A 12,579-nucleotide genomic window follows, 5' to 3' on the forward strand; every position below is an offset into this window, starting at 1 on the left:
TCTTATACCATGGAGCACTAGTGTTATTTTACGCTAGGATTGTGAGCATAAGGTCATAAGATTTAGGAGATACACATAAATCTAGCCAATCTATTGGACCTGGACAGGCGTCATTATGGTATGTTATTTGGGATGGGATAGTTAAACCATCAACACGAGTTAAATAATCTAGAACGATTACTTTGATATACTTTACGCTAGGTATGGATCCGTATCTTATGACAACGCCATGATAATGGTGGTTGTTAATAATTTGGTATTCGTGAGGTTGTGGTACATAAAGACCGCTGTAACACTACGATGGTTTATTGGAGGTGTCGGATTTGCAGAACATCTTCCTTGAAAAATTTCAAAAGTTATTCCCAAGTCGAAAGGGGGATTTAGTAGTGGTTTAGGTACTTATTGGAATGACACCGATTGAGGATAGTAGACTGAATAAAATTTTCATTAGTCTATCCTTAATCAAGAATTTATTCACCAGGGCGTGTCATTAGAAGAAGTTTCCAGTGTTGCACATGGAGGAGGAAACTAAGTCTGTTCACTTACATAAATAATATGGAGAAATATTGTTTGAGGTCACAGTTCGCCATCAATAGTTGTTGCTAGGAAATTGATGAATTGTTTGGAAGATGGAAAAGTTGCATATTCTTTTGAAGTTAGACAAGAAGTCAGATTGACACTTACTTGTATTAAAGAAGCAGGATGTGTCAGAGACAAAATGGTGAGACCGATCATCTATAATAAGGAAGAGGTGCACAGTGTGTGTGGAAAAGTTATAGTTTGTTGATTTTTAATGAATAGAATTACCGGTTAATTTTTTTTTTATTTATTGGTAAGTGTATAACAGATCAGTGGTGCATGGATTAAGTTGCAGAGTTAGCTTTTGAAGATGCTCTAATTTAAACAATGGGTGCCGACGAATGCTGGTGGTACCCGACTAACAGTACTTTCTATAGACAAATTGGAAAGCGGATGTAAGGACTGCGGTTCACAACTCTTAATTCTTTATTTATCCTGGTAGAAACATGATACTTCACGGTATGAAGCAAATGTTTGGAGGACAGGCAGGAGGAGGGACATAGTGATTTTGTCTCCAATTCTAATATTTATTAGATAATCCAGATAGACCATCAGAGATCACTAGATCCTTGCAGCTATTTCCTATACTGAAGTGGAAATGAAAGAGCATTTTTCACGAATTTAGTTGAGGGATTGCTGATTTTACACAAGGGTCAGGATTCTAGTTGGAATATTGGTTGACTGATAAATTAAATCATCTTTATTTTGTCTATTTTGAACTGGAAAGATATCAGTTCAAATGAATAGAACGGATCACGAGACGGCTTAGATGGATAGAAGTGGTGATTCACACTTTGCATTAAGTTCCGTCTAGTGGAAGTAAATATGGAAGTGGATGCTCTTAACAGCCGATATGGTAATTAAACATTCGGGTAGTTGTTGAGAAATCAGTTGAATTTATAGCATGTGTAATAATGACACTTACTATTACCAGGGTAATTGAAGAGGTCAACTTAGAATATTGGAGATGACTTGAAGGTGGTGTTATTTTACTCAGATAGAGTTTAAGGTACTGGAGGAGGTTTAGTAGATCTGTAACTGATGTTATGGAGGTCAAGACATCACTACAACAGATTAGGCTTTTACCGGCACTCCTAGGAAGAGCGCTGGTATAGGTGTCACAGTACCAGCGCTTTTAAAAAAGCGCTAGTATAGATGTCACAATACCAGCGCTCCTAGAAAGAGTGCTGGTATAGGTGTTACAACACCAGCGCTCTTTATAAAAGCGCTGGTATAGGTCTCATTCTACCGGCGCTTTCAAAAAAAGCACTGGTATAAGCCCCTCCATTCTCTCCGTTTTTTTTTCCCTTCCCTCCGATTTTTCTCTTCCCTCCACTTTTTCCCTCCGTTTATTTATCTATTATGAGCCTAAACTGCATCATTTTTTTTTTTGGGTCCATTAGCACAATATTCCACTTTCCCATTTCAATTTCATTTAGGCTCAGTTTGGTAGAGTAGAAATGGGAGGAAAGGGAAGGGAAGGTGATGGAGGGTGACTAAAAAACTGTGTTTGGGTAAAATGGGTGGAAGGGAAGGGAAGGGTTTGGAAGGTTATGCATAGCCTTCCACCGTGATTTGTTTAACCTCCCAAAAATGGGAGGAAATGGAAGGAAAGGGAAGGTAATGGTTGATGATGCCAATTTTACCCTCAAATCAATATACATACAAGATAGCAGTTGCAGAAAGAATGGAGAGACGGCGGGCAACGGCGAACCCGAACTGGAACAGCGGTGATGGCAAACCCGAACTGGAACAGCGACGATGGAAACTTGAAAGATATGGGTTTTGATTTTCTGAACAATCTGATATACTGATACGGGTTTTGAATTTTTGATTCTTGCAGACAGAAAGATAAACTGAAATATATGGGTTTGGGTTTTAAACTTCTGAATCTTGTAGAGAGAGAGAGAGAGAGAGAGAGAGTTGAGAACGATAATAGAGATGGAGGCCGAGATTGGGAAGGCTGAAATGATTTGCCCTGGATCGGAACCTTCAAGAACAAAGGTGCTACAGCCGGATCTGGATCGCCCTTGTTCAAGAAAGAAATTTTTCTTTCCTTTTCTTGTTTCTTTCCTTTTATTATATATATATATATATATATATATAATGGGGATGGAGGCGAGGATGGGGAGCTGAAATGATTTGTTTTTTTTTTTTTTTTTTTTTGTTTTTTTTTTACAGGTATACTATATATATATATAAATAATAAGGGTATAATAATAAATTTATTATTATCATTCCCTTTCCTTTCTTCTCCCAAACATAATTATTATCCTTTTCTTTTTTTTCCTTCATTGACTAACCAAACACAATGAAGAGTTAAAATAATCCTTCCCTTCCCTTTCCCTCGTAACTAATCTTATCCTTCCCTTCAAATCCACCGTACCAAACATACCCTTAGCCCTAATTTCTGTCTCCCTTTTCGTTCGTCACTCAGCCTTCTCTTCCTCTCTGCTCTATTCCGATCGCTGCTCCGTCTCGATCTCTTACTGCTCGATCTCCATTTCTCAGCTGAAGCACTTCTTCAGGTCATCGTAGGCTCTCTCTCAACCCTCTCTCTCTACCACCACCACCATCATCCTCCCCTTCTTTCCACCTGCGTTTCTAAGTACCTCAAATTCAGATTCTCTCTCTTCCCCTCACGGATCCTACTCATCCTCTCTCTCTTGGTGGTAAGCACCCCCTTTCCCTCTATATTTTATATATATATATATATATATATATCTATACTATACATGTTTGCTTTTCTTGTTCTTTAATAAAAGAAACAGAAAATTAGAATCTAGGGTTTGTAACATAAGAAGTGCTGGATATGTTGTTATTGAGCCAGATATCTAAAATTAGGGTTTGAAACGCTAGGAGGGCCCTTCGTTTTCTTAGTTACTGTATTCGATGCTATGCCTAAACTATATTAATTAAGAAGTTTTGATCAATTGTTTGAGGGTTTTTTTTCATGTGCATCTGTTTGTTTGATTTACGTACTTTGTCCATCAGTAAATTTTTGTTCCTGCAAGCAGTCTCTTTGATAGTATTTTTCTTTTTGTTTTTATGAGAGATATATCTGTCGGTTATAGGTGTTCTTAATGGGTTTGTTGGGGAATGTAACGTTTCTGGTACCAGCCAAATAGAAAAGAAACATTCTATTTTGTTTTCGAAGCCTTTCGAATTTTCTGTTTTGATTAGTTATAGTCTGCATCAAACCCTCCTTAATATATATGTGAATTGTAGAGAAGTCTGTGTACATGTAGGAGTGATGAAACATGTCCTGAAATTCGGGTGGCTGTTCAATTTTTTGTTTTTTTTTTTTTTTTTTTTTGTTTTTAAGATTAAGAGGACTCTTCTAGTTGAAATTGTTTCAAATTAAACCAAGTATCTTTTGCAGTCGACAATGTTTAAACAAATTACAACTGTTTGATAGGAAGGGGTGTTGCATAAATTATTTTTATCAGGTTTGTTTTTTTTTTTTTTTTCTAATTTTTTATTCTGCATTTCATTTTACTCCAGGAACCAAGTGTTTAGGCTGTCTTCACTACTATGACTCTGTTATACTGCTTTTGGAACTAGAGACCTGTTACCACATTAGCGTATAACGTGCGGTTCAATTTTAATTTTTAATTAGTTACATATCATTCTAGATTTGAGAGTGAGACTTTACTGTTGTAGTTTTGGAATGTAGATATATTGTCCCTTAAAGTGAATAAGGTGACTTTAATTTTGACAGGTGACTAAGAACAATAATGGTACCTTATTTTTCATGGTTACATTTTCATGGTTATAGGTGATGCCATGTAACGTTTATAAAAAAATTCTCTTCGGGAACTAGTCAATTTTTTTGCTATGACTGGTTCCCGTGGACATTAACTTTTGGCTGGTTTCATAGTGTTGGGTTTTTTCATATTTTAAAGTAAGAAAGGTGTTGGACTTGTCAAATATGCTTTTTTAGGGTATGAATAAAAGCTAGCAAACTCATCTATAAAAAAACAAAGAATAGTAACTCAATGTAACGTAAATTTGATCATGTGAAACTCGAAGTGGGACGTGTCTTGAAAATTAACCAATCACTTATGGATTGCATCACATGTAAATTATAAGCTCTTAACTTTATTATATTTTAACTAACTCTTTTCAGAAGGCCAGAATTATGGCAATGAAATGGATAGTTGATCTTTCTTTCTGTCGCTTTTGCAGATGAGGTCTACCATAGTGTCAATAGTGGTTTGAGAGATTTGCCTGCAGTTGAGCTATCTACACTTCCTTTAATACAGAAGGTTCAAACTGATTCTTCGGTTTTATTTTTAACGTAATCTTAGTTTTCATTTTCTTCTTTAAGTGTTCTTTTTTGTTATTTATTTCTCAATCCTGAGGCATAGTGTCAATTTTTGCTTAGTATATAATAAATATAGAAAAGAATGGAACAAGAGAACTTATAATGCTGACCCTCTTAATATTAAAAACAAGGAGATGATGAAACAATGCATGAGGCCAGGGCATTCCTTCTTTGGGTTTCGATTATCAGAATGTTGATGACTTTTATATACTATTGAGAAGTAAATTGAATTCTACAAATTAAGTAGACTAAATTCAATGTAATTTTAATAGCTTTGCATGTAAAGTAATCATCCGTATTGAATATATATATATATAAAGCTCTGATATAGCATGGTGTCTAATTGCCATTGATTTGAAAAAGCTTACAAAAATAATATTATTTTTGCAACCACAAGAAACCAAAATAATATTAGTTTTGAATGTAATATTGTCTTTCTGATTTTTGCAACTCCTACTCCTAACATATCTTTTAATATTATTTTTGCAACTCCTACTCCGAACATATCTTTTTGAAATCATCAATATAGTATGTTTCTGGTCAAAAACAATATTACATTCTGTATCACAGTGTCAAAATTAGATGCGTCTTTCTCATAGTTATGTCATTAATATTTCTAATTCCCTGTCTAATTTTCTTGGCATGGCAGTCATTGCGCCACATCATGAATATCAACATTAAGATAGAAATTTGCAGCTGTCACATACCACCTTCTTCAAGTCAGATTAGTGTTTTCATATAATATTCGGTTTCTTTTTTTTGTCAAATACAATTTTGGTCTCTTGTTTGCCTTCTTCTTGAACAAAAAATTCTGTTTTTGTATGCTACAAGACACTGAGCTTGCTATGTTCTTGCTATTGCTGACAGTGTGACCACTATAATTCAGCCTTTGTCCCGGTTTCCTTCGCATTAGCAATCAAGAAGGGGATAACTCGCATTTGATTGGCTAATATTCTTTAAAGGTATTGATGATTGCTTTTCTTGCTTTTAAATTTTTTATCTATTCATTTAAAATTATTCCTTATGAGTTTCATTAGTTCATCAATATATTCTACTTGTTGCATGATAGGTGAATCAACTTTAGCATATCATCTTGTTGAATTATCAGCTCTTACAAATAATCGTGTCGCAATATGTTTTTATTTTGATTAATGCAAATAAATTTTTATGTTCATGTGTAGCATGCACATGTACGCTTCCCGTGAAAACTGATTTAGTTTTTTTGTGTGCTTATATATTTTTAATGTGTTTTGATCTATTCTTGGCACATTATTGTATAAGTACAATCAATGATTTTACCAAAACATAATGGTTTTATATAATTTCCATTGGACAACCAAAAATACCTTAAAGTTTTGAGGTATTTTTTATTTCCTTTTATTGATTTTTCCTGGATTGTGCATTGCCTTTTTTAAACAATTTGATTGCATTCTCTTAAATGAATTCTCACTTTTTTGTTTTCTTTTCCAGGAAGGATAAATAATAAGCTAACAATGAAATGAACGGTTAGTGAAGTGGAAAAAGTGAGTGAACAAAATACTGAAGCTTCAACTTCAAAATCATCCCAACCACCGCCGAAGAAGAGATGGGGCCCGACACGATGCAAGAATGTCGTAAACGTGACAACCTTATTACCATTAAGGTACATATATATAGAGATCATCTTATATAGTTTACATAATTAGACTATATTCAATATGAAGGAGAAAAAAAGGATTTCTATCTTTATTTTTGTACTAAACATCTACAATTGTTAATTTTTGTTTAGGGTTAATAAGTTTGGACAGCCGATCAGCCCTGGAAGTGGTACATATACTAATTATTTGGGAACACTTGTCCGGAATTCTAATTTAGCTCCTTTGTGCTACAAAACTTGGTGGGAGATGCCTAAATGGCTGAAGGATGATATGTGGAACATTGTAAAGGTAAAACCCTTCAATGATATTAAAATAATTTTTATGGAAAAAGTGGATTAACATGCAGCAATTATCACATTTTCAGGGAAAGTATGTTGTGGGAATCATGTCAAAACATTGGACAATATCCTCCTTCGGAAAAAAATTGAGGGGGTACAAGTGTGAATTAAAAAGTGAATATTACTCGGTTAGGAATACAGATGCAGAAAGATTGGCAAACCCACCACCTAATGTTAAAAATGAGCATTGGGAATTTTTGGTTAGGCATTGGGGTATGCCTATTGTGAAGGTAATCCTCCATCTACCAATATTGTTTAAAGTCAATGAGTTAAATTTATAATTTACCTACTTTTAGTCATTATTTTAGGTGGAATGTTAGAACGTTTACTTTTTCTCACTTTTTGTAGGAGGTCAGTCAAAAAAACAAAGAACGTCGTGGGAAGCAGACAATGATGCATACTACAGGGACAAAAAGCTTTGCACGTGTTTCTGTCGAGGTTAGTTGAAGTTTTGGCAATATAAATTATTTCAGTTCTTATGTCGTTGAATGATTATAAATGTTAGTGGTAAATAATAATATACATCACAATGTCTATGTTTCTTTTATAGATTGAGGAAGACGAAGGTATTCAGCTTTCTCGTGCAGATTTATTCATTCGCACACATGTAAATGAGGATGGCAAAGCTATTGATGTTGCTGCTTCGGAGATGATTGTAAGTTTTCATGCTTCCATTTTGCAAAAAAGGGGTCACGTGCCTTGAAGTGACCAATTTTTAAACTCTTTGCAGTGTATTAGGGGGTCACATGCCTTGAAGAGACCAATTTTTAAATCATCGGCCCGTGTGGAGGCATTTTAATTTCATTGTTTATCATCGGCCCGTGTGGAGGTAATTTACTTTCTTGTATTTGTTGAAAAATATGGGAGTATGGGATCATTGTATGTGGAGGCTTCTTGTTGATTGATTTGTGTTGTGGAGAAGTATTTGCTATTTGTTGTTTGTGTCAATGTGTCAATCATATTCTCCCCAACATGTATTTAATTTCCATTAACACTTGTACTTTATTTGTTCTCTCATCTTTTCTTCGTTTCTAAGTTTTATTGCTTCATCCTTATTCTACACCTAGTAATTCTTGGGAAATTATGGACACAATGTGAAGTTGTTTACATTTTTAGATTTCTGGTTCTGTTGAAGTTGTGTTCAGTTTATTAAATTCTACTATATTAACATTGAGTTCATTTTCTAAAATTTTACTTCTATTGTATGACCTTGCTGGTGTGTACTATTATTGCTATATTGGGATTGTCATTGAGTTCTTCTTTCAACATCCCGTGCTTGTCCTTGAATATGTTAAACACATCTGTTGAAACCCAAAATTGTTGGTTGAGAACTGATTGATAACTTAAAAATCACAATCAAGTTAGGGTAGGAGGAAAAGAAAATACACTTCACCATTTAATTCTTGGGAAATTAAATCATTCATACAAGATAGAAACACACGAAGGAGACATTCATTGATTTTACGTTTTTTTCTTCCTTTTGTTGATTTCTTGAGATTCAAGTTTTTGAAGATTTTGTGAAGACCAATAATGGAAAGGGAGATAAAGGGACGAGAGAAAATTAATAAAGTATGTTCTGATTCTAAAACTCCATCTGGAATCTCAAATCTAATTACAAGATATTGCAATAATAAGAATGGAGGAAAAATTCGGATAGAAAATCAAATGAAAGAAATCAAGATGGAGACTAAAGTGGAATAATAATAATATATCCTTTAATTTGAACCTCAAACACTTCGTTAAGTCTGCCCGGATTCTTCTCGCGCCAGAAGCTGTGTGGTTCAAGAGAGCCAGTAGATAGAAGACCTACAATTTTTTTGGAATTTAGAAATGACAAGATGTGATGCTGGTGATTTTTTATTCTTTTCTCTGGAAAAGAAATGATGTTGGTGATTTAATAAGTTTGAGGTTTTGAAGTATATATATATATATATTTGAAGAGAAGTTTTAGGGATATAAAGAGGAGGTTAGTGGAACATGAATATCACTAGCCTTAATTTATTCTTCAGTTTGTAAAATTCTCCCGCATTCCTATCAGCATAGAGATTTTGCACATTTTCGTTTAATTTATTGACTAATTAATCTTGATTTCATAGTTCACAATATTATGCAATAGGGTGTTCTAGAATCTGAACCACTAGGTTATTAATGTCTTTCAAGAAACTTGGGTTGCGCGTCGAGTTTAAGGTGTACCTATTTGGTTTAAAGAAATTGAACTTGTATGAATGATTTTAAGAAAATACCTATTTGGTTTAAAGAAATTGAACTTGTTCGTTAATACCATTTAATTCTTGGGAAATTATTTACATTTTTAGATTTCTGGTTCTGTTGAAGTTGTGTTTAGTTTATTAAATTCTACTATATTGACATTAAGTTCATTTTCTAAAATTCTACTTTTATTGTATGACCTTGCTGGTATGTACTATTATTGCTATATTAGGATTGTCATTGAGTTCATTTTTTGAATTTTACAACTCAATTTGAAAAAAGGTAAGAAAATTTACATTTTTAGATTCTGGTTCTATTGAAGTTGTGTTTAGTTTATGAAATTCTACTATATTGAAATTGAGTTCATTTTATGAAATTCTGCTTCTATTTGTATAACCTTGTTACTGTGTGCTACAACTGCTATATTGGGATTGAAATTGAGTGAATTTTTCGAAATCGTACTGCTTCCCATTGTCAACATGTTGCTTATTAGTGCCCTGAATACTTCAATTTAATGTGTTCCTCTCAACCCCAATCATCGAAGTCCTAAAACAAAATAGAAAAACATCTTTCAAAAGCACACCTCTGTTTAGTTTTCAAAGTTTCAGAATGTACTATTTTATGTAGCGTTTGAAGCAATGAATCAATGCAATCTATGATGCAGTAATCACAAAACTGAGTCTAGAAAAAACTGTAGTGCTTCACATTTTCACTAAAGTTCATTTTACTGGCTGTAATTCTCCACAAAGAGTGTTTTTATTTTATTAAATTTTCCTCATAAATCTTCATAATAGTGGAACGGAAGAATAATGATAACACCATCTATAGTGAGAAAACAAGGTCACTCAACATCCTAATTCACAAAATCACAGGACAGAATGGCAAGTATATTATTTAAAGTCCATAATAGTAATTATATGTATAACAGTTTCTGGATTCCTGTTCTATCATTCATTTCATTAGATTTGTCTGGATGTTTCATAGTAGTATGTCATGGTAGTTCAAATTTTTTTTTTTTTTTTTTTTTTGCAGGAAAACATAAAAGTACTTCAAAAAAGTTACTCTGACTCGCCTATTCGTACTTCCAATGATTTGTTCTTCATTGTGAGGGGAGAAGAGAGAACTGGTCGTGTGCGGATGCTTGGCTTCAGGCCTACACCAAGCGATATTTGGGGGCCCTCTCCTAGTAAAGCTGAACTGATTAATAATGCAAAAAAATCTGATGAGGAGGCACGTGCTGCACGCGTAGAGTTGTAGGAGACCATTTCAAAAATGCAAGCCGACTATGACAACAAGTTGGAAAATTTACGAGCCAACTATGATGACAAGTTGGAAAATTTACAACAACAGGTGGCTATGCTAATACAGATGCAACAACAAAATTGTAGCGGACAACTATATTTATTATTAGTTTTATTCTTTACTAAATATATGTTTACTTATGTCAAGATTTCATGTATTTTTTTTTCTTATTTTGAAGGGTTCTGATTCGTTAAATGCTCCTCACAGAGTATCCCCAAATTCATTATTTAGTCGTGATGCCAATTCAGTTAAGGTTATGAACTTTTAATTTCTCTTATATATATGTTAAATTTTCATTTATTATAATGTGTGCGTAATGAATTTATAAAAAATGTAGGGTAATTCAAATCAAATGGGCAAGAAGACTTGTTGAAGTTGAAGATGGGGTCGTGGCTGTGCTTTTTGAATTTCCTTCGCCTTGGATGGGTTCTTTTTGAAAAACTTGTACTACATTTGTCAAAAATTGTTAATTCTTTTTGTCTGACATTTATTAGCTTTATTTAGACAATTTGGATGGTATATTGGCAGGTTAACTTATGGTTGTATTAGTATATATTTTTGCTTTTTGGTTGACATTTACCAGCTTAACTTGTGGTTGTATTAGTAGCCAATTTTGATGATAATTTTCATATTGGCAGGGTTAACTTGTGGTTGTATTATGTAAAAACAATTTGGATGGTATTTTTGTATTAACTTGTGTTATATTGGATGACATTTAGTAATTGGTAGTATTGATATATTTTTTTTCAAAAATTATAAGGGTTAAAAAAAAAAAAAAAAAAAAACCCTCTTTACCAGCACTCTTTTAAGAAGCACTCTGGCATAGGGAGGGAGGAAAAAAAAAAATTTTTAAAAAATCAAATTATCCTTTACCAACGCTTTCTGGAAAAGCGCTGGTAAATACACTCTACCGGCGCTTTCGCAAAAAGCGCTGGTAAAGTCCTTTTACCAGCGCTTTTCCAGAAAGCGCTGGTAAATACTCTATCCCAGCACTTTCTGGAAAAGCGCTGGTAAAAGGTCTTTACCAGCGCTTTTGGAAAAGCGTTGGTAAAGGCCTACCGACACTAGATTTGCCAGCACTTTTTCAAAAGCGCTGGTAATTCAATTACCAGCGCTTTTTAAGACTTTTACCAGCGCTTTTGAGCGCTGGTAAAAGCCAGAACTGTTGTAGTGCATCTAATGTTAGTTTTGGTGAGCTAGTACGGAGAGGACATGTACATAACTGTCTATAAGAGTAACACCTAGTAGAAAGGTGGAAAATTGATAATCGGATATCATTGGAGATTTTTGCTACTTCTTATTTGAAATTGGGAGTAAGACTAATCAGGACTGTAAGGTCGGTTGGAATTATCGACATTGATTTGGAATTTTAATTCCATATAGGTTAAAGAATGCTAGATTGAACAGGTTCTCTTATAGACATTGTTCGAGTAGTGTTCACTTTAGAGCTTCATATCAGTTCTATATCGCACTGATAATAATGTTATAGCATGTGGATGTCCGTTATAATGGATGAAAAGTGTTATTTAGAAGGAGCTTTATGAAGATGTTGGAGCAGCAACTATACTTCATATCTCTAGATGGGGGATTTGATCGAGAAATTATATTTGATCTTGGAGGATATGCTTAGGACATATATCTTAGGTTTTCATGGATAATTGGAAGTGTTTACTTCGTTTTTCAGATTTTTGTCCGTCATGTTGTTGGCACAAGGAGGTTAGTATGACAATATTTGAGATTTGGTATATTATATCGTACAGACCTCTCACTGGTTGGTTTCAAATGAAAGCAAGGGTTGTACAATCTGACGTTGACTTTATTTAAGGATATGTCGGAGAGAAATACTCTCCTTTGTAATGGATTGCGCGCGGTTTAAAGGCAGTAGTTGGATTTTGTAAATAGTTGAACTCATACACTAGAGTTTTCTATCAGGAAGTAGTTTACTTGTGATATCTTCCCTATGGGAAGCAAGGAGATTTTTGGAGAAAGGTCTGTTTTATATATTAAATTGACTTTTTACAGAATGTGTTTATAAATTGAGGTAATAGCCTATAATTTAGCGTTACCAAAACTTTAGCGTTAAGTGCATAGAAGTTTTGTGAATCTATATTATAGTATTTTAAGGAATATGGAATGGAAATGAATTTTGAAGAAAAGAATTCAGAGTTTTGTGAATTCCGAGGACAAA

The 12,579-nt window shown here is 33.9% G+C and overlaps 1 protein-coding gene across 6 annotated transcripts; it reads left to right on the top strand.

Annotated features, from left to right (window-relative positions):
- Positions 1 to 2,962: 2,962 nt before the first annotated feature.
- On the top strand, positions 2,963 to 11,113 carry LOC132283259 (uncharacterized). 6 transcript variants are annotated; one of them, XM_059785190.1, is made up of 11 exons: positions 2,963 to 3,251; positions 4,768 to 4,847; positions 5,556 to 5,625; positions 5,774 to 5,868; positions 6,377 to 6,548; positions 6,675 to 6,831; positions 6,908 to 7,111; positions 7,230 to 7,319; positions 7,432 to 7,536; positions 10,122 to 10,439; positions 10,570 to 11,113. In XM_059785190.1, exons 6-10 carry the CDS (start codon positions 6,790 to 6,792, stop codon positions 10,344 to 10,346), a joined length of 666 nt encoding a protein of 221 aa, XP_059641173.1. In that variant the 5' UTR covers positions 2,963 to 3,251; positions 4,768 to 4,847; positions 5,556 to 5,625; positions 5,774 to 5,868; positions 6,377 to 6,548; positions 6,675 to 6,789; the 3' UTR covers positions 10,347 to 10,439; positions 10,570 to 11,113. The 6 variants fall into 6 exon arrangements, with proteins under 6 accessions (XP_059641173.1, XP_059641172.1, XP_059641174.1 ...); XM_059785189.1 differs by lacking the exon at positions 5,556 to 5,625 and having other exon boundaries at positions 10,570 to 10,644; positions 10,729 to 11,113; XM_059785191.1 differs by lacking the exon at positions 5,556 to 5,625 and having other exon boundaries at positions 10,570 to 10,638; positions 10,729 to 11,113.
- Positions 11,114 to 12,579: the final 1,466 nt, after the last annotated feature.

Source organism: Cornus florida, unplaced genomic scaffold (assembly GCF_030987335.1).
Source record: "Cornus florida cultivar Cherokee Brave unplaced genomic scaffold, ASM3098733v1 CherokeeBrave_3.0.0_Hap2_Chr11, whole genome shotgun sequence".
NCBI classification, from domain to species: Eukaryota; Viridiplantae; Streptophyta; class Magnoliopsida; order Cornales; family Cornaceae; genus Cornus; species Cornus florida.